Source organism: Ascaphus truei, chromosome 8 (assembly GCF_040206685.1).
Source record: "Ascaphus truei isolate aAscTru1 chromosome 8, aAscTru1.hap1, whole genome shotgun sequence".
Taxonomy (NCBI): Eukaryota; Metazoa; Chordata; class Amphibia; order Anura; family Ascaphidae; genus Ascaphus; species Ascaphus truei.
Genome location: NC_134490.1, coordinates 37,730,609 through 37,752,915, shown reverse-complemented (window position 1 = coordinate 37,752,915; position 22,307 = coordinate 37,730,609). Strand labels below are relative to the sequence as shown.

The window sequence follows — 22,307 nt, the reverse complement described above, 5'->3', positions numbered from 1 at the left end:
GTAAGAACACCTTATAATGTGCGGCCTGAGGGACCCTCACTGGCTATAGTCTGTGCAGCAATAGGAGGAGGTGTAGGGAGCGGTTATATGGGGCAATAGGAGGAGGTATAGGGAGCGGTTATATGGGGCAATAGGAGGAGGTATAGGGAGCGGTTATATGGGGCAATAGGAGGAGTTATAGGGAGCGGTTATATGGGGCAATAGGAGGAGTTATAGGGAGCGGTTATATGGGGCAATAGGAGGAGTTATAGGGAGCGGTTATATGGAGCAATAGGAGGAGGTATAGGGAGCGGTTATATGGGGCAATAGGAGGAGTTATAGGGAGCGGTTATATGGAGCAATAGGAGGAGGTATAGGGAGCGGTTATATGGGGCAATAGGAGGAGTTATAGGGAGCGGTTATATGGGGCAATAGGAGGAGTTATAGGGAGCGGTTATATGGGGCAATAGGAGGAGGTATAGGGAGCGGTTATATGGGGCAATAGGAGGAGGTATAGGGAGCGGTTATATGGGGCAATAGGAGGAGTTATAGGCAGCGGTTATATGGGGCAATAGGAGGAGTTATAGGGAGCGGTTATATGGAGCAATAGGAGGAGGTATAGGGAGCGGTTATATGGGGCAATAGGAGGAGGTATAGGGAGCGGTTATATGGGGCAATAGGAGGAGTTATAGGGAGCGGTTATATGGGGCAATAGGAGGAGTTATAGGCAGCGGTTATATGGGGCAATAGGAGGAGGTATAGGGAGCGGTTATATGGGGCAATAGGAGGAGGTATAGGGAGCGGTTATATGGGGCAATAGGAGGAGTTATAGGGAGCGGTTATATGGGGCAATAGGAGGAGTTATAGGCAGCGGTTATATGGGGCAATAGGAGGAGTTATAGGGAGGGGTTATATGGGGCAATAGGAGGAGGTATAGGGAGCGGTTATATGGGGCAATAGGAGGAGGTATAGGGAGCGGTTATATGGGGCAATAGGAGGAGTTATAGGGAGCGGTTATATGGGGCAATAGGAGGAGTTATAGGCAGCGGTTATATGGGGCAATAGGAGGAGGTATAGGGAGAGGTTATATGGGGCAATAGGAGGAGGTATAGGGAGCGGTTATATGGGGCAATAGGAGGAGGTATAGGGAGCGGTTATATGGGGCAATAGGAGGAGTTATAGGGAGCGGTTATATGGGGCAATAGGAGGAGTTATAGGCAGCGGTTATATGGGGCAATAGGAGGAGTTATAGGGAGGGGTTATATGGGGCAATAGGAGGAGGTATAGGGAGGGGTTATATGGGGCAATAGGAGGAGGTATAGGGAGCGGTTATATGGGGCAATAGGAGGAGTGATAGGGAGCGGTTATATGGGGCAATAGGAGGAGTGATAGGGAGCGGTTATATGGGGCAATAGGAGGAGTTATAGGCAGCGGTTATATGGGGCAATAGGAGGAGTTATAGGGAGGGGTTATATGGAGCAATAGGAGGAGGTATAGGGAGCGGTTATATGGGGCAATAGGAGGAGGTATAGGGAGCGGTTATATGGGGCAATAGGAGGAGTTATAGGGAGCGGTTATATGGGGCAATAGGAGGAGTTATAGGCAGCGGTTATATGGGGCAATAGGAGGAGGTATAGGGAGAGGTTATATGGGGCAATAGGAGGAGGTATAGGGAGCGGTTATATGGGGCAATAGGAGGAGGTATAGGGAGCGGTTATATGGGGCAATAGGAGGAGTTATAGGGAGCGGTTATATGGGGCAATAGGAGGAGTTATAGGCAGCGGTTATATGGGGCAATAGGAGGAGTTATAGGGAGGGGTTATATGGGGCAATAGGAGGAGGTATAGGGAGCGGTTATATGGGGCAATAGGAGGAGGTATAGGGAGCGGTTATATGGGGCAATAGGAGGAGTTATAGGGAGCGGTTATATGGGGCAATAGGAGGAGTTATAGGCAGCGGTTATATGGGGCAATAGGAGGAGGTATAGGGAGAGGTTATATGGGGCAATAGGAGGAGGTATAGGGAGCGGTTATATGGGGCAATAGGAGGAGGTATAGGGAGCGGTTATAAGGGGCAATAGGAGGAGTTATAGGGAGCGGTTATATGGGGCAATAGGAGGAGTTATAGGCAGCGGTTATATGGGGCAATAGGAGGAGTTATAGGGAGGGGTTATATGGGGCAATAGGAGGAGGTATAGGGAGGGGTTATATGGGGCAATAGGAGGAGGTATAGGGAGCGGTTATATGGGGCAATAGGAGGAGGTCTAGGGGGCAATAGGAGGAGGTATAGGGAGCGGTTATATGGGGCAATAGGAGGAGTTATAGGGAGCGGTTATATGGAGCAGTAGGAGGAGGTATAGGGAGCGGTTATATGGGGCAATAGGAGGAGTTATAGGGAGCGGTTATATGGGGCAATAGGAGGAGTTATAGGCAGCGGTTATATGGGGCAATAGGAGGAGGTATAGGGAGAGGTTATATGGGGCAATAGGAGGAGGTATAGGGAGCGGTTATATGGGGCAATAGGAGGAGGTATAGGGAGCGGTTATATGGGGCAATAGGAGGAGTTATAGGGAGCGGTTATATGGGGCAATAGGAGGAGTTATAGGCAGCGGTTATATGGGGCAATAGGAGGAGTTATAGGGAGGGGTTATATGGGGCAATAGGAGGAGGTATAGGGAGGGGTTATATGGGGCAATAGGAGGAGGTATAGGGAGCGGTTATATGGGGCAATAGGAGGAGGTCTAGGGGGCAATAGGAGGAGGTATAGGGAGCGGTTATATGGGGCAATAGGAGGAGTTATAGGGAGCGGTTATATGGAGCAGTAGGAGGAGGTATAGGGAGCGGTTATATGGGGCAATAGGAGGAGTTATAGGGAGCGGTTATATGGGGCAATAGGAGGAGTTATAGGCAGCGGTTATATGGGGCAATAGGAGGAGTTATAGGGAGGGGTTATATGGAGCAATAGGAGGAGGTATAGGGAGCGGTTATATGGGGCAATAGGAGGAGGTATAGGGAGCGGTTATATGGGGCAATAGGAGGAGTTATAGGGAGCGGTTATATGGGGCAATAGGAGGAGGTATAGGGAGCGGTTATATGGGGCAATAGGAGGAGTTATAGGGAGCGGTTATATGGGGCAATAGGAGGAGTTATAGGCAGCGGTTATATGGGGCAATAGGAGGAGTTATAGGGAGGGGTTATATGGGGCAATAGGAGGAGTTATAGGGAGCGGTTATATGGGGCAATAGGAGGAGTTATAGGCAGCGGTTATATGGGGCAATAGGAGGAGTTATAGGGAGGGGTTATATGGGGCAATAGGAGGAGGTATAGGGAGGGGTTATATGGGGCAATAGGAGGAGGTATAGGGAGCGGTTATATGGGGCAATAGGAGGAGGTCTAGGGGGCAATAGGAGGAGGTATAGGGAGCGGTTATATGGGGCAATAGGAGGAGTTATAGGGAGCGGTTATATGGAGCAGTAGGAGGAGTTATAGGGAGCTGTTATATGGAGCAGTAGGAGGAGTTATGGGGAGCTGTTATATGGCGCAGTAGGAGGAGGTATGGGGAGCTGTTATATGGAGCAGTAGGAGGAGTTATGGGGAGCTGTTATATGGAGCAGTAGGAGGAGGTATATGTAATAGACACAATTCGGGAATCCGCACTTGTGCTGTCTTGATTGAACTCTGGAAGCCAATCCCTGCTGCTTGGTGCACAGGAGTCACTCCCCGTAATATCCTTAAAAAAAGAGAACCCCTAGGGGTCATCTCCAAACACACAAAAAGAACGCACACAGCGCACCAGGGATGAGGTCATTCAATATTTAATAAGATCTCAATGGATCATCTGGTTAAAATACCAGTTAAAATCTCAATAAGCAGTGGATATAATTAATCAACAAATGCAATCACCAAATGTGAAACGAGTGAATGATGAATACAACTGATTACGATAAAGTGAAGAAAAAAAAACGTGAACAAATGAAAAGCAATAATTCCAAGAATGATGCAATACACAATAAATATAATGCAAATACACGTAAAGTGACAAATGCTCCGATGAGTGAAAAGGGAACAACCCACAAAGATAAATCAATACACCACTACAAAATAAATACACATTAAAAGGGCAATAATCAATATGAACATTGCATGTACTGTGAACTATTACAGATAAACACAGTAACACAAAGCAAGAGACACCCCAATGATTTCAAAGGAAAAACCATAAAAATGACCTAAGAAAGGCCCCAGTTGGGGAGAGAACCACTAACCGGAGTCTCAGACGGGACACCCAGGGAGCTGATGGTGATGAAGGTCCGGACTGCAGCTGCACCTCGGTACACAGATCACCGCTGGTACTTTCTGGTAGGTGCCTGACGAAGTACGTAGCACGAAACGCGTCGTGGTCACGTGAGGCTGTCCTAGCGCGCTCGCCCATTGGTGGAAGGCACATACCAGAAAGTACCAGCGGTGATCCGTGTACCGAGGTGCAGCTGCAGTCCGGACCTTCATCACCATCAGCTCCCTGGGTGTCCCGTCTGAGACTCCGGTTAGTGGTTCTCTCCCCAACTGGGGCCTTTCTTAGGTCATTTTTATGGTTTTTCCTTTGAAATCATTGGGGTGTCTCTTGCTTTGTGTTACTGTGTTTATCTGTAATAGTTCACAGCACATGCACTGTTCATATTGATTACTGCCCTTTTAATGTGTATTTATTTTGTGGTGGTGTATTGATTTATCTTTGTGGGTTGTTCCCTTTTCACTCATCGGAGTATTTGTCACTTTACGTGTATTTGCATTATATTTATTGTGTATTGCATCATTCTTGGAATTATTGCTTTTCATTTGTTCACGGTTTTTTTTTTTTCACTTTATCGTAATCAGTTGTATTCATCATTCACTCGTTTCACATTTGTTGATTAATTATATCCACTGCTTATTGAGATTTTAACTGGTATTTTAACCAGATGATCCATTGAGATCTTATTAAATATTGAATGACCTCATCCCTGGTGCGCTGTGTGCGTTCTTTTTGTGTTTTGTTTAAAATATGTAATGGGTATACGAGGCAATCGGAGGAGTTATAGGGGACCTTAAGTGACCAGAGGATCGTTTCCCCCACCCACCCCATCTGGAGATTAAATACTGGCCATTTTGTCTTATCCCACAGGGAAGAAGAACTCGATCCTGATGCATAAAGTCCAGCACGACCTGAACTCGGGCGTCTTCAACAACCAAGAGAACGAGATCATCCAGGAAATCGTCAAGTACGACCGGGAGATGGTGCAGCAGGCGGAGCTCCAGCAGCTGGGGGGCGGCATGTACGCCTCCTGCCCCCAGCCCCAGGTCCAGGTCCCCTCCGCTATTGCCACCCTGCAGCAGGCTGTGGCCATGAGCTTCTGCCCCCCCATGGCCAGCCCCCTGGTGGGCTCCCCCCGTATCATGAGACGGCTGCATTATGCTCAGGGGGGGCCCGGCGCCTTCTCTGTGTCCCCTGCCCTGTTCCAACCGTCTCTGCAGCTGCTACAACATCACCCGCCTCCCCCTCAACAACAGCAGCAGCAGCGCCAACCCACCCCTGCTAGCGCTGTGCCCAGCCCTCCCTTACAGTCACCGCAGGTTGTCCGGAACTTTGCCTACCCGGCCCAAAGGCAGACAGGCTCCCAGCTCTCCCTCACCCATTCGGGGGTTCCGTGCTCCCCCCAGCGCCTCTCGGTCCACAAGAGCACCCACTCCCTGCACTCCGCCACCCTGACCAGGGAGTCTCGCCCGCTCTCCGCATCACAGCCCTCGCTTCCCCAGGGGGCATCGCAGCTCATCAGCCCCCCAGCTGCTCCTGCGGGCGAGGGGGGCTTCATCTCCTCTGGGCGGGGGGCAAAGCGAGCGTCTGGGCCCCAGCTAGGGGCGAGGGGCCCCGTGCCGGCACGGTTGGCACTCTCCCACCAGCTGTCTTCTGGCTCGATCGGGGGGGCATCGGACTCTGGGGGTGGCGCGGTCGGAGGGGGAAGGAAGGATTCGGTGGTCAGTGCCCCAGACACTGACCCGGTGAGGGGACGGCTGTCTGCTAACTTGTGACTGTGTGACAGAGTATACCCCGACCCTTCCAGGGAAGGCGGGGGGCAGGAAAGAGGCAGTGGGGCAGGCAATTAGGAGTGGAGGCATAAGCACTTAAATGTGCCCCTTCCTGCAAGTCGATATTAACCCATTCGCTGCTCCGCAATGCGTTGCAGGACCCTGTGGCAGTGATGGGGTTATCAGGTTAGGGGGCCTGAATCCCCCCAGCAGTGGGTGGCTTAAAGCAGCAGTGGCGTCTCCAGAGAGAGCAGTCGGCCACACAACCCCTCCCAGATCCCAAAGGAAAGGAGTAGCCAGCGGCGCGTCAGGTAAAGCAGCGGTACTGGTCATACTGTAGGATGGGAATAGGTTTTTGGAAAGCTGTTTTTAGGCAGGAAAGCGTAAATGTTGGAAGGGATTATTAAAATGGTCTTATTTTGATTTTTGCCGATAGTGGAACGGAGGTTTAGAGCTGATAAAAAGCAGCAGTACTCTGGCATTGGGAATGAAACAATAAGTCTCGGTGTTTTGTGCTTCTCGGTACCATTATCCTTTGACCCCTGGGGTCTCCTATATCTGATTTACAACTTCAACGTCTGCTCATTAAGGAAACCCGTTAAAGCTGCAGTTCAGTCTTTATTTTTTTTTTTTTTAATTTATTTTTTTACTTCAATAGTTTCATGTGGGCAATCTCTAATTACCTAAAGAACTGTATAGCTGCCGGTCTATTCGTTCTCCATGTATTGATCGGCGAAATTTGGTGACATAATTAGTGAAGGGATCTGTTTTTCTTCTGCTTCTGTCTCTCAGTGGAAGCTCATGAATATTCATGAGCACTCCTGCACTGACATGTGCTAGAGGGAGGGCAGGGCTGACAAAAGGGTGTGCCAGGGCTTGTGACAGGACATGAAGGGGCAGTGCCTTAGCAAATGGCTGTTAAAATAGAATACAAGAAAATTGGTCTTTCAAAGTTGTTTTTTTATAAACAGAAAATGCTAAAAGTATTTTTTCTTACTACAGAACTGATTTATTAAAAAAACCACACATGCAGGATATTGACTGAACTGCAGCTTTAAGGTGGAGTCTTTGCTAGATAACGATTTGGCATCTTTACCACTAGACACCACCTTTTGGACGTTGCTGGGAGGATTATAATTGCCGCGTGTGTGGCCATGTTTAATGTGTACCCGCCTTTATCTTATATATGTTTCATGCAAATGTGTCTCCAAGTTTGCAAGCTGCGGGACGTTTTGGGGAATAGGATGAAAAAAAGACTGTTAAAGGTGCCGTCCCCTGTAGGACCAAAATGACCCAGTGGTGGCGACACATTTAAGGGGGTCACATCTTTATTACAGAACTCCGACAACTAGAAGGAATTATACATCACTATTTAAAGTCAGTTTATTAACCTAGAGCTGAGACTTGGGAGGGGTTTGATTTCCTCTGGCTGCTCCTTTCTGTGTGATATCACTATGTGCTGAACAGGAGTTTGCGCAGGAAAACCCCCCTGTCTCCTCCCTACTTATCTTTCTTGGACTTCCAGGGACAGCTAGAGTTTGAGTAAATTCTTTGTCAAGCACCCCCCCCCCCCCCCCCAACTGAATATAAGATTACTTTTCCACAGAAACCACAATAGCCAAATATTTGTGTTATTTCTGGTTACATTTGTGTAAGGAAGCCCGTAAGATTGTGATGGCTTTTTTTTTTTTTTTTAACCAGTATTGTTGGTCTGCTGGCAGGGATTGCACCTGTTTAAGTCACTGCTGCTTTAACTTTGAGGTGTAATAGAGGAGGACGGGGGGGAGGGTGGAGGTTTAACATTTTAACCAACCTCCCCAAGATACTTGATCAGTTGAGTAACCACAAATCTGCAGGATTCCATGTACCAAAGCTTGTCCTGAAATATCCCACTCCTGCTACCATCTGGTCTCCTTCAGTTTCATCATCCCCTGGATTGCCTCTTAGGAAGCCATAATGTGTATATGACACATCCTGTATATTATGATATACATATATATCTGTATAATGTGTACTATACTCTTTGTTATAAGGCAGGTGGGGTTCACTAATAAGCTATCCTATAAATATAGATTTATTAGGGTCCCATGGCTACATATTGGGGTTTAATAATGGCAGTGATAGTGGTACCCTGCAGACTGTTGCAAAGCACATTTTCAGCCCTGCTTTGCAGCACACTGCTGCATAGAATGGCATTCTATCGAGGGGCAGTCCCACCAAGGACCAAAGTGAACAAACGGCAGTGAAAAATCTATACTGTAAACGTAAAACTAGCAGCGCTATACAAGAACAATTATAATTATAATTATACTTTACAATGTATTTTAACCGTTGGGATATTGCCACCCCACCCATCCACCCTGCTTGTCCTCAGGCGGAGCTTCTCGTTCCCTGCTTTCTTCTAGTCTGTGGTAAGGACGGGACCATCACTAGCCAGCTTCTAAGCAGCTGATATATAGTGTTCCCGCCCCGTACAAAATTATTCCAGATGCAACAGTGATTCTTTTTTTGTTTTTTTGCTCTGAGATAACATTTTTTTTTTAAAGAAATGATATTGGAATTTTTATTTGTAAATATACAATCTTGCATTTTTGGGCTGGTACGTGGGACTGCTCCCTCAGTAGGGTCTCCTGAAAGCACTTGTAACAAAATAATAATATAAATATATACGGCGAATCCCCGTAATAGTGAGGCTCCTGTCACACAGGCCAGCGCCTGTTTGAGGAGGGGCTGTCCCCCCTACTTCCTGGCGCTGGTCAGGCTGTCCTTAGCTGGCGGGACGCCCTCTTGAATGTATTTTGGGGATGGGGGACACACGCACTGATGTGTGGGATAGAATGGAGAGCAGAGCGTCTGCGAGCGCGCTTGTCAGAGGCTGCACTTTACTGAGCTAATGATTCCGGTTCTCAAAATTGTTCAAATCTGTGTGTGCAATAAACTGACATTTCTGGAGTCTGGCTGTTCCTGTCCCTCCCCGCGCAGGGTGACGATGGACCATCCAGTGTGTCCCTCCAACTGCAGTGACACTGACCTTTTTATCTGTAGGGTTGCTATAAGCAGTTTACAGGGATCTCCTCCCTCAGCAGCTGATTGTTTATCTGTAGGGCTGATATAGGATGAACGTGGTTTGAGTCTCACTGTGACCGTGGGCACTAACATGAGTGTCAGCTTGTTGGGGCAGTGAATAATGGTGCCTCCAAAATTCTATGTATAGCGCTGTATACACTGTCAGTGCTATTTTTATATATAATTATATATATATATTATATTATAAAAATCCTTTATCTGTAGGGTTTTAATAGGCTGCTTTTGGTGCTTCACTCTATGCTGTCGATACTTTATCTCTAGTATTTGTAGGCTGTGCACAGGGATCCTCTCCCACTGATCCTTTATATTTTAGGTTATTATAGAGTATATAGGGGACACCCCTCCCTCTCACAGCTGCACTGAGCAGCCCTGGTGCATTGTTAATGAGCTGCTGTCAGCACAAGGTCATTCCAAGGACGTCCCTGCTCAGAATGTGAACATGTACAGAGAAGTGTGCAGCGATCGGGACAGGGGATGGGCCGAGCATCGCGCCTTCAGTGCTAGATACAGCATTGCTCCCCTTGTCAACTATTAGACATGCAGTGCGTTGCTGTGTATTACCTATTTCATCGCTCCTCTCAATAGCTACTAGACAGGCAGAGCATCCCTTCTCAAAATCCTCTGCTCTGCCACAGGTTGAACAGAAAGGTTAAAAAAAAGGGGGGGACAATGAGGTACGCAAGGTAGGTAACCCTCAGGGTACATCAAGGTGTGATGTCATATTTGAGTGATATTGGTAACCTATCTCTAACTGTTATACAGAAAGCCGTAGTACTGTGCACTTCCTCTGCATGAAACAAAACCCTGGATCTCCTGGTGCAATAAGTGTCAATGGGTGATTGTTTGGCACTATTACAATTATGAATAACCCCATTAAAACGGCTGTCTTTCCTGGGTAAACCAGTTTCAGATAATGGACAGATGGGACCACACAGACTAAGTAACCATGCAGAATAGATCATTAAAATGCATTATTAACCATACATCAGTAAAGTCTGCGGGTGGGGGGGAGGGGGGTGTTGCTTAATTTCACTGCTTCATTCAGTGAGAATACTGTCATTAACTTCAGTACATTGCGTAAAAAGTCCACCACACAAGCTTTTCATGCAGTTAGTATATGTATAAAAAAACCACATTATACATCTTTTTATGTTTTTAATAAGGTATGAAAGTGCATAACCGCAGATCTCCCCCTTCCCACCGTGCATAACCGCAGATCTCCCCCTTCCCATCGTGCATAACCGCAGATCTCCCCCTTCCCATCGTATATAACCGCAGATCTCCCCCTTCCCATCGTGCATAACCGCAGATCTCCCCCTTCCCATCGTATATAACCGCAGATCTCCCCCTTCCCATCGTATATAACAGCAGATCTCCCCCTTCCCATCGTATATAACCGCAGATCTCCCCCTTCCCATCGTATATAACCGCAGATCTCCCCCTTCCCATCGTATATAACCGCAGATCTCCCCCTTCCCATCGCGCATAACCGCAGATCTCCCCCTTCCCATCGTATATAACCGCAGATCTCCCCCTTCCCATCGTATATAACCGCAGATCTCCCCCTTCCCATCGTATATAACCGCAGATCTCCCCCTTCCCATCGTATATAACCGCAGATCTCCCCCATCCCATCGTATATAACCGCAGATCTCCCCCTTCCCATCGTGCATAACCGCAGATCTCCCCCTTCCCATCGTGCATAACCGCAGATCTCCCCCTTCCCATCGTGCATAACCGCAGATCTCCCCCTTCCCATCGTGCATAACCGCAGATCTCCCCCTTCCCATCGTGCATAACCGCAGATCTCCCCCTTCCCATCGTGCATAACCGCAGATCTCCCCCTTCCCATCGTGCATAACCGCCGATCTCCCCCTTCCCATCGTATATAACCGCAGATCTCCCCCATCCCATCGTATATAACCGCAGATCTCCCCCTTCCCATCGTATATAACCGCAGATCTCCCCCTTCCCATCGTATATAACCGCAGATCTCCCCCTTCCCATCGTATATAACCGCAGATCTCCCCCATCCCATCGTATATAACCGCAGATCTCCCCCTTCCCATCGTATATAACTGCAGATCTCCCCCTTCCCATCGTATATAACCGCAGATCTCCCCCTTCCCATCGTATATAACCGCAGATCTCCCCCTTCCCACCGTATATAACCGCAGATCTCCCCCTTCCCATCGTATATAACCGCAGATCTCCCCCTTCCCATCGTATATAACCGCAGATCTCCCCCTTCCCATCGTATATAACCGCAGATCTCCCCCTTCCCATCGTATATAACCGCAGATCTCCCCCTTCCCATCGTATATAACCGCAGATCTCCCCCTTCCCATCGTGCATAACCGCAGATCTCCCCCTTCCCATCGTATATAACCGCAGATCTCCCCCTTCCCATCGTATGTAACCGCAGATCTCCCCCTTCCCATCGTATATAACCGCAGATCTCCCCCTTCCCATCGTATATAACCGCAGATCTCCCCCTTCCCATCGTGCATAACCGCAGATCTCCCCCTTCCCATCGTATATAACCGCAGATCTCCCCCTTCCCATCGTATATAACCGCAGATCTCCCCCTTCCCATCGTATATAACCGCAGATCTCCCCCTTCCCATCGTATATAACCGCAGATCTCCCCCTTCCCATCGTGCATAACCGCAGATCTCCCCCTTCCCATCGTGCATAACCGCAGATCTCCCCCTTCCCATCGTATATAACCGCAGATCTCCCCCTTCCCATCGTATATAACCGCAGATTACCCCCTTCCCATCGTGCATAACCGCAGATCTCCCCTTCCCATCGTACATAACCGCAGATCTCCCCCTTCCCATCGTACATAACCGCAGATCTCCCCCTTCCCATCGTATATAACCGCAGATCTCCCCCTTCCCATCGTATATAACCGCAGATCTCCCCCTTCCCATTGTGCATAACCACAGATCTCCCCCTTCCCATTGTGCATAACCACAGATCTCCCCCTTTCCATCGTATATAACCGCAGATCTCCCCCTTCCCATCGTATATAACCGCAGATCCCCCCCTTCCCATCGTATATAACCGCAGATCTCCCCCTTCCCACCGTGCATAACCGCAGATCTCCCCCTTCCCATCGTATATAACCGCAGATCTCCCCCTTCCCATCGTGCATAACCACAGATCTCCCCCTTTCCATCGTATATAACCGCAGATCTCCCCCTTCCCATCGTATATAACCGCAGATCTCCCCCTTCCCATCGTATATAACCGCAGATCTCCCCCTTCCCATCGTATATAACCGCAGATCTCCCCCTTCCCATCGAATATAACCGCAGATCTCCCCCTTCCCATCGTATATAACCGCAGATCTCCCCCTTCCCATCGTATATAACCGCAGATCTCCCCCTTCCCATCGTGCATAACCGCAGATCTCCCCCTTCCCATCGTATATAACCGCAGATCTCCCCCTTCCCATCGTATATAACCGCAGATCTCCCCCTTCCCATCGTATATAACCGCAGATCTCCCCCTTCCCATCGTATATAACCGCAGATCTCCCCCTTCCCACCGTATATAACCGCAGATCTCCCCCTTCCCATCGTATATAACCGCAGATTACCCCCTTCCCATCGTGCATAACCGCAGATCTCCCCTTCCCATCGTACATAACCGCAGATCTCCCCCTTCCCATCGTACATAACCGCAGATCCCCCCCTTCCCATCGTACATAACCGCAGATCCCCCCCTTCCCATCGTACATAACCGCAGATCTCCCCCTTCCCATCGTATATAACCGCAGATCTCCCCCTTCCCATCGTGCATAACCGCAGATCTCCCCCTTCCCATCGTGCATAACCGCAGATCTCCCCCTTCCCATCGTGCATAACCGCAGATCTCCCCCTTCCCATCGTATATAACCGCAGATCTCCCCCTTCCCATCGTATATAACCGCAGATCTCCCCCTTCCCATCGTATATAACCGCAGATCTCCCCCTTCCCACCGTATATAACCGCAGATCTCCCCCTTCCCATCGTGCATAACCGCAGATCCCCCCCTTCCCATCGTGCATAACCGCAGATCTCCCCCTTCCCATCGTATATAACCGCAGATCTCCCCCTTCCCATCGTATATAACCGCAGATCTCCCGCTTCCCATCGTTTATAACCGCAGATCTCCCCCTTCCCATCGTATATAACCGCAGATCCCCCCCTTCCCATCATACATAACCGCAGATCCCCCCCTTCCCATCGTATATAACCGCAGATCCCCCCCTTCCCATCATACATAACCGCAGATCCCCCCCTTCCCATCGTATATAACCGCAGATCCCCCCCTTCCCATCGTATATAACCGCAGATCTCCCCCTTCCCATCGTATATAACCGCAGATCCCCCCCTTCCCATCGTATATAACCGCAGATCTCCCCCTTCCCATCGTATATAACCGCAGATCCCCCCCTTCCCATCGTATATAACCGCAGATCCCCCCCTTCCCATCGTATATAACCGCAGATCCCCCCCTTCCCATCGTATATAACCGCAGATCTCCCCCTTCCCATCGTATATAACCGCAGATCTCCCCCTTCCCATCGTGCATAACCACAGATCTCCCCCTTTCCATCGTATATAACCGCAGATCTCCCCCTTCCCATCGTATATAACCGCAGATCTCCCCCTTCCCATCGTATATAACCGCAGATCTCCCCCTTCCCATCGTATATAACCGCAGATCTCCCCCTTCCCATCGTATATAACCGCAGATCTCCCCCTTCCCATCGAATATAACCGCAGATCTCCCCCTTCCCATCGTATATAACCGCAGATCTCCCCCTTCCCATCGTATATAACCGCAGATCTCCCCCTTCCCATCGTGCATAACCGCAGATCTCCCCCTTCCCATCGTATATAACCGCAGATCTCCCCCTTCCCATCGTATATAACCGCAGATCTCCCCCTTCCCATCGTATATAACCGCAGATCTCCCCCTTCCCATCGTATATAACCGCAGATCTCCCCCTTCCCACCGTATATAACCGCAGATCTCCCCCTTCCCATCGTATATAACCGCAGATTACCCCCTTCCCATCGTGCATAACCGCAGATCTCCCCTTCCCATCGTACATAACCGCAGATCTCCCCCTTCCCATCGTACATAACCGCAGATCCCCCCCTTCCCATCGTACATAACCGCAGATCCCCCCCTTCCCATCGTACATAACCGCAGATCTCCCCCTTCCCATCGTATATAACCGCAGATCTCCCCCTTCCCATCGTGCATAACCGCAGATCTCCCCCTTCCCATCGTGCATAACCGCAGATCTCCCCCTTCCCATCGTGCATAACCGCAGATCTCCCCCTTCCCATCGTATATAACCGCAGATCTCCCCCTTCCCATCGTATATAACCGCAGATCTCCCCCTTCCCATCGTATATAACCGCAGATCTCCCCCTTCCCACCGTATATAACCGCAGATCTCCCCCTTCCCATCGTGCATAACCGCAGATCCCCCCCTTCCCATCGTGCATAACCGCAGATCTCCCCCTTCCCATCGTATATAACCGCAGATCTCCCCCTTCCCATCGTATATAACCGCAGATCTCCCGCTTCCCATCGTTTATAACCGCAGATCTCCCCCTTCCCATCGTATATAACCGCAGATCCCCCCCTTCCCATCATACATAACCGCAGATCCCCCCCTTCCCATCGTATATAACCGCAGATCCCCCCCTTCCCATCATACATAACCGCAGATCCCCCCCTTCCCATCGTATATAACCGCAGATCCCCCCCTTCCCATCGTATATAACCGCAGATCTCCCCCTTCCCATCGTATATAACCGCAGATCCCCCCCTTCCCATCGTATATAACCGCAGATCTCCCCCTTCCCATCGTATATAACCGCAGATCCCCCCCTTCCCATCGTATATAACCGCAGATCTCCCCCTTCCCATCGTATATAACCGCAGATCCCCCCCTTCCCATCGTATATAACCGCAGATCTCCCCCTTCCCATCGTATATAACCGCAGATCTCCCCCTTCCCACCGTATATAACCGCAGATCTCCCCCTTCCCATCGTATATAACCGCAGATTACCCCCTTCCCATCGTGCATAACCGCAGATCTCCCCTTCCCATCGTACATAACCGCAGATCTCCCCCTTCCCATCGTACATAACCGCAGATCCCCCCCTTCCCATCGTACATAACCGCAGATCCCCCCCTTCCCATCGTACATAACCGCAGATCTCCCCCTTCCCATCGTATATAACCGCAGATCTCCCCCTTCCCATCGTGCATAACCGCAGATCTCCCCCTTCCCATCGTGCATAACCGCAGATCTCCCCCTTCCCATCGTGCATAACCGCAGATCTCCCCCTTCCCATCGTATATAACCGCAGATCTCCCCCTTCCCATCGTATATAACCGCAGATCTCCCCCTTCCCATCGTATATAACCGCAGATCTCCCCCTTCCCACCGTATATAACCGCAGATCTTCCCCTTCCCATCGTGCATAACCGCAGATCCCCCCCTTCCCATCGTGCATAACCGCAGATCTCCCCCTTCCCATCGTATATAACCGCAGATCTCCCCCTTCCCATCGTATATAACCGCAGATCTCCCGCTTCCCATCGTTTATAACCGCAGATCTCCCCCTTCCCATCGTATATAACCGCAGATCCCCCCCTTCCCATCATACATAACCGCAGATCCCCCCCTTCCCATCGTATATAACCGCAGATCCCCCCCTTCCCATCATACATAACCGCAGATCCCCCCCTTCCCATCGTATATAACCGCAGATCCCCCCCTTCCCATCGTATATAACCGCAGATCTCCCCCTTCCCATCGTATATAACCGCAGATCCCCCCCTTCCCATCGTATATAACCGCAGATCTCCCCCTTCCCATCGTATATAACCGCAGATCCCCCCCTTCCCATCGTATATAACCGCAGATCCCCCCCTTCCCATCGTATATAACCGCAGATCCCCCCCTTCCCATCGTATATAACCGCAGATCTCCCCCTTCCCATCGTATATAACCGCAGACCCCCCCCTTCCCATCGTATATAACCGCAGATCCCCCCCTTCCCATCGTATATAACCGCAGATCTCCCCCTTCCCATCGTATATAACCGCAGATCTCCCCCTTCCCATCGTGCACCAATTTCTTATTTTCCATTTCATAATAAAATCTGTCCGGGCATTTTCTGAAACTCTGAACCAATCACAAATGGTCAGCTAAAAAGGTACCGAATCTGGCCAGAAACGGAGTACCGACCCGTAACTAAGCAGTCAATGCTCAAGTCTAATTTAAGGGTAGCCAACTCCAGTCCTTACGGGCCACCAACAGGTCAGGTTTCAGGATATCCCTGCTTCAGCACTGGTGGCTCAATCTACCTGTTGGTAGCCCTGAAGGACGAGTTTGCTACCCCATGTCTAATCTAATATTGTAAGTTATGAAGCAGGGGGGGGGTCTCCGTAGCTAGACAACTGTCAGCTTCAGGGACCCCTGCTTCCCGAGATACTTCCGCATGTGCTGCTACTTCCTGGTTCTTGCATCTCCGGCAGCACGCAAACCTGTAGGAAGCTGCGACTGATGTCACAGGAACACAAACCTCCATGTTTTGTTTTTGCCCCGGTAGACAGTACATGGGGCACCGGCGGTGGGAAGTATCTCTGGAATAATGTAAAGGAAATGCTCCTCGCTCAGCTAATTAGCAGTTAAAAAAAATGAGTAATAGTTGTGAACTAATGGACAGTGCAAAGAACAGTGATAAGGTATAAAGCAACTAAAGAGGAACGCCTGGTGTGCTGCTCTCGCTCAATTCATTGTTTGGTGCAGGTAGGATAAAAATTACCTTTAAATTCATGGGTATAAAATAAATGCCAAAAGGGAGAAGTACAAGTAATAAATAATAAATAAAAAATGTATATGTGCAGGGGTAGAAAGGGTGACAACGGTCAGTTAAAAAGTGAAGTATTGTCCTGTCTGGGTACAGCAATGTTCTGTATGGAGGGATGTATGCCTATCCCTAGCAGATGAGCTAGGTAGTGGCCGATTGTGGTATCAAATTTGGCTGTAATGTAGCACAACGTAAATCCCATCAGCCCTAAAGTTTACAGCTATCGGGGAAAGCCTAGTATCAGGAGAGGTGATTGGGACGGAAATGCTAGAAAGGAGAAACTAAATGGATCTACAGACGCGGGACACCCCCCCACAAGGTCTTAAAAGTTCATTAACCTACCTTCATTAAAGTATCTCTGGCAGCAGGGGAACCCCAGAGCTGGAATTAAGGCGTTTCAGCCCCAAAACCCCTTGCTTCGCACCTAGACAACAGGGTTCCTCACCCTCGGCTGCTGATTGTAGTATTGGACCATATATAGGACTATAGGTACCAAGCTACAATTTTGCTTCAATGGAACCAGGCGAGGGTTTTCAGAACAGGCCAGTGTGGAGTATATGGTTTTTGGTATCACAGATCTCAGGAGAGCAGAAAATATTTGAATGCCACAGCGCGGATAAAACAGTCACAGCATGAGGCTATATTTACACAGATTTACAGAAACACAATCTTTTTACAAATAAAAAGCAGGAACCGTCACCAGTCCAGAAAGGGGGGAGGAGGTGTGAGGATTCTGGGATCCAGTGAGGAGTGGGGGGAGGTGAGAGGGTCCTGGGATCCAGTGAGGAGGTGTGAGGGTCCTGGGATCCAGTGAGGAGGTGAGAGGGTCCTGGGATCCAGTGAAGAGTGGGAGTGAGAGGGTCCTGGGATCCAGTGAGGAGTGGGGGGAGGTGAGAGGGTCCTGGGATCCAGTGAGGAGTGGGGGGGAGGTGAGAGGGTCCTTGGGATCCAGTGAGGAGTGGGGGGAGGTGAGAAGGTCCCATGTTTCAAACAAGGGGAGCAGTTACTACACATAGTTTGGCATTAGTGCAGCTGAATACAGGACACACTTCCACAGGAAGGAAAGACTGCAGCTTCTCACACATTCGCTGTTGTGATGGGCTGCAGCATTGTGCAACGATTTGTGCCCCCCCCCCCCATTCCGGAGGGGAGCGGTCCCATGGAGGAGCAGGCTCACATTACTTAGCAGTCTGGGATATGTAGTCGTGTTCTGTATGTCTAGAAGAACGAGACTACAAGTGCCATGAGGCTCATGGGTTGGAGTAAAAAAGGGGACTGGATTAGACCGCCCTGAAGATCCGGAGTAGTCTGCGTATGTGAGAGACGGGAGATAAAACACAGGTCGCTGCAGAGACTCGTGTGCAGATTTGTTTGTTTTTTATGAAGCTGTCTTGATCAGCTGAAGAAATAGGCAGAGTGCTTCACCTGCTCCAGGTCAAGTCTCCTGTGAGGAGGGGGGGGGGGGGGAGGGGGGAGGAGAGCAGGGTGGGGTGGAGGAAGGCAGAGGAGAAGGAGGGAGAAGGGGGGGGCAGAGAAGAGAGAAAAAGAGGGGAGGGGGAGAGGGGATAAGTGACAGATAAATAAAACGCCTTTACTGTACTGCTTTCTGTTTTCATTGATGCATCACTTTAATCCCTCACCTGTCCCCTAATCTTCATACATCCTCCCCCCTAAATCATTTCCTCCCCCTCTCACCGGTCTCAGGCACTCTGCTGAAAAGTAGCTTCATCTTCTTATGCTCTGGGGAGTTTTTGCTCTTACTGTCTGAGCTGAAGAAAAAAAAAAAAAAAAAGTGAGTGTGTCCTTTACACTGAAGCACCTAACCCTGCGCTGAAACAGCAACAATCTGTGTACCCCCACAACGCCATCGTTCCCCATTAACTCCCCTCCCACTGTCCCCATACACTCTCCCTTCAACCCCACCCCCCTTTCCACAATATACACTCCCTTCAACCTCCCCCTTCCCCATACACACACCCTCCTACCCCCCCCCTTTCCCCATACACACTCCCCTTTCCCCCATACACACTCCCTCCACCCCTTTCCCCAATATACACTCCCTCCACCACCCCCCTTTTCTCCACACTCCCTCCAACCCCTCCCCCATGCACACTCCCTCCAACCCCCCCATTCCCCAATATACACTCCCTCCACCACCCCCCTTTTCTCCACACTCCCTCCACCCCTCCCCCATTCACACTCCCTCCAACCCCCCCCTTTCCTCATGCACACTCCCTCCAACCCCCCCCCCACTTCCCCCATGCACACCCCCTCCACCCCCCCGTTTCCCCATGCACACACCCTCCACCCCCCCCGTTTCCCCATGCACACACCCTCCACCCCCCCGTTTCCCCATGCACACACCCTCCACCCCCCCCGTTTCCCCATGCACACCCCCTCCACCCCCCCCGTATCCCCATGCACACACCCTCCACCCCCCCCCCGTATCCCCATGCACACACCCTCCACCCCCCCCCGTATCCCCATGCACACACCCTCCACCCCCCGTATCCCCATGCGCACACCCTCCACCCCCCGTATCCCCATGCGCACACCCTCCACCCCCCCCCGTTTCCCCATGCGCACACCCTCCACCCCACCCCCCCCGTTTCCCCATGCACACACCCTCCACCCCCCCCCCCGTTTCCCCATGCACACACCCTCCACCCCCCCCGTTTCCCCATGCGCACACCCTCCACCCCACCCCCCCCGTTTCCCCATGCGCACACCCTCCACCCCCCCCCCCGTTTCCCCATGCACACACCCTCCACCCCCCCCGTTTCCCCATGCACACACCCTCCACCCCCCCTCGTTTCCCCATGCACACACCCCTCCACCCCCCCCCCGTTTCCCCATGCACACACCCCTCCACCCCCCCCCCGTTTCCCCATGCACACACCCTCCACCCCCCCGTTTCCCCATGCACACACCCTCCACCCCCCCCCCCACCGTTTCCCCATGCACACACCCTCCACCCCCCCCCCGTTTCCTCATGCACACACCCTCCACCCCCCCCCCCCGTTTCCTCATGCACACACCCTCCACCCCCCCCCCCCGTTTCCCCATGCACACACCCTCCACCCCCCCCCCATTTCCCCATGCACACACCCTCCACCCTCCACCCCCCCCGTTTCCCCATGCACACACCCTCCACCCCCCCCCCATTTCCCCATGCACACACCCTCCACCCCCCCCGTTTCCCCATGCACACACCCTCCACCCCCCCCCCCCCCCGTTTCCCCATGCACACACCCTCCACCCCCCCCCCCCGTTTCCCCATGCACACACCCTCCACACACCCCCCGTTTCCCCATGCACACACCCTCCACCCCCCCCCATTTCCCCATGCACACACCCTCCACCCCCCCCGTTTCCCCATGCACACACCCTCCACCCCCCCCCCGTTTCCCCATGCACACACCCTCCACACACCCCCCCGTTTCCCCATGCACACACCCTCCACACACCCCCCGTTTCCCCATGCACACACCCTCCACCCCGCCCCGTTTCACCCATGCACACACCCTCCACCCCCCCTTTCCTCATGCACACACCTTCCACCCCCCCCCCCCGTTTCCCCATGCCACACACCCTCAACCCCCCCCTCCCGTTTCCCCATGCACACTCCCTCCCCCACACTCAGTACTCACGGGGGTTTTAAGCAGTATTTGTTAAGTAAAAACTGGGACAGGTTGTGTAGAATGGGCTGACTGTGCAGGGCCACAAACTGCTCCCGACACACCTATGGATCAGACAGGATGCGTGTTAGAGCCTGGGGAGCGAAGTACTAAGCGGTGCTAAGATTTTTGGAAATTTAACGACCATGCAATATGACTTGGCAGACACATTATGGGAGGGAGTAAAGGGGGGCGGGGGGCGGGGGGAGTAAAGGGGGGAGGGGGGTAAAGGGGGGCAGGGGGGAGGGGGGTAAAGGGGGGGCAGGGGGGAGGGGGTAAAGGGGGAGGGGGTAAAGGGGGGGGGGGAAGGGAGTAAAGGGGGGGGGGGGAGGTAAAGGGGGGGGGGAGGGAGTAAAGGGGGGGGGGGGAGGGAGTAAAGGGGGGGGAGGGGGAGTAAAGGGGGGGGGAGAGGGAGTAAAGGGGGGGGGAGAGGGAGTAAAGGGGGGGGAGAGGGGAGTAAAGGGGGGCGAAGGGGAAGGAAGGAAAGGGAGTGAGGTGAATTAAGGGGGGGGAGGAAAGTGGGGGGGGGATGAGGGGAGAGAGAAAAACGAAGGGGGGGGGGGGGAGGGGAGGATGTGGGGGGAGGGAGAGAAAGGGGAGGCAGAAAAAGGGGGAGATTAGGGGAGGCCAGAAAGGGGTGTGTGATTAGGGGAGGGAGAAAATGGGGAAATTAGGGGAGGGAGGGTGAAGATTAGGGGAGGGAGGGTGGAAGGGGGGAGATTAGGGGAGGGAGGGTGGAAGGGGGGAGATTAGGGGAGGGAGGGTGGAAGGGGGGAGATTAGGGGAGGGAGGGTGGAAGGGGGGAGATTAGGGGAGGGAGGGTGGAAGGGGGGGAGATTAGGGGAGGGTGGTGGGGATCTATGGGGAGGGTGGTGGGGATTTGGGGGAGGGTGGAAGGGGGATAGGGATTAGGGGGAGGTTGGAAGGGGGTGGGGGATTAGGGGATTAGGGAAGGGGGTGGGGATTAGGGATTAGTGAAGGGGGTGGGGATTAGGGGGGAGGGTGGAAGGGGGTGGGGATTAGGGATTAGGGAAGGGGGTGGGGATTAGTGGGGGAGGGTGGGAATTAGGGGGAGGGTGGGAATTAGGAGGAGGGTGGAGATTAGGGGCAGGTGGAAGGGATTAGGGGAGGGACGACACTGGGTGGGCTCGTCTCACCTGGTTCATGATGTCCCACCATGTCCGCGTGAGTCCAAAAGCAGTCATGAACGGAGACAAAGGTGAGACCGCGTCTGCAAGAAGAGGGAGCTGGTAATCACAGTTATCTGAGCAAGTCATTTCACCCCCCAAACTGTACAGAAGGGTCCCTGTGTGTCGGAATCCCCAGCGGGCGGCACGGTAACCGACCTGTGGCAATGCAGCGCCGTGAGCATCATGTGCGTGGAGTCCAGAGAGTGAATGAAGTTCGGGGGGAAAGCATTTTTCTGTTTCACGGTGTCCGGGCGTCTGGGGGAAAGAGGTGAAAATAGCAGCTGCTTTGATTTGGGACGCAGAGAGGGGTCAAATTAGAAAGGGGACTGCGTGCTTGGGGTAGGGAAGGGGGGCGGTGATGTGGCACTTACTCATTGGCATCGTGGGTGTTATTTAGGGTGATGGTCTGCATGC

At 51.7% G+C, this 22,307-nt stretch overlaps 2 protein-coding genes across 2 annotated transcripts in view; one reads left to right on the top strand and one right to left on the bottom strand.

Moving 5' to 3' along the window:
* Nucleotides 1-8,286, top strand: part of HCN2 (hyperpolarization activated cyclic nucleotide gated potassium and sodium channel 2) — a 53,942-nt gene extending 45,656 nt beyond the window's left edge. Inside the window, exon 8 of the mRNA XM_075611499.1 lies at nucleotides 5,140-8,286. Within this exon, the coding sequence (XP_075467614.1) occupies nucleotides 5,140-6,044 (905 nt within the window). The 3' untranslated portion in view covers nucleotides 6,045-8,286. The remainder of the gene's footprint in view (nucleotides 1-5,139) is intronic.
* A 9,357-nt stretch (nucleotides 8,287-17,643) lies between these two features.
* POLRMT (RNA polymerase mitochondrial) overlaps nucleotides 17,644-22,307 on the bottom strand; it is a 19,598-nt gene continuing 14,934 nt past the window's right edge. Inside the window, 7 exon segments of the mRNA XM_075613029.1 lie at nucleotides 17,644-18,451; nucleotides 18,722-18,795; nucleotides 20,677-20,768; nucleotides 21,861-21,875; nucleotides 21,877-21,934; nucleotides 22,050-22,148; nucleotides 22,265-22,303. Coding sequence (XP_075469144.1) covers nucleotides 18,405-18,451; nucleotides 18,722-18,795; nucleotides 20,677-20,768; nucleotides 21,861-21,875; nucleotides 21,877-21,934; nucleotides 22,050-22,148; nucleotides 22,265-22,303 — 424 coding nt within the window. The 3' untranslated portion in view covers nucleotides 17,644-18,404.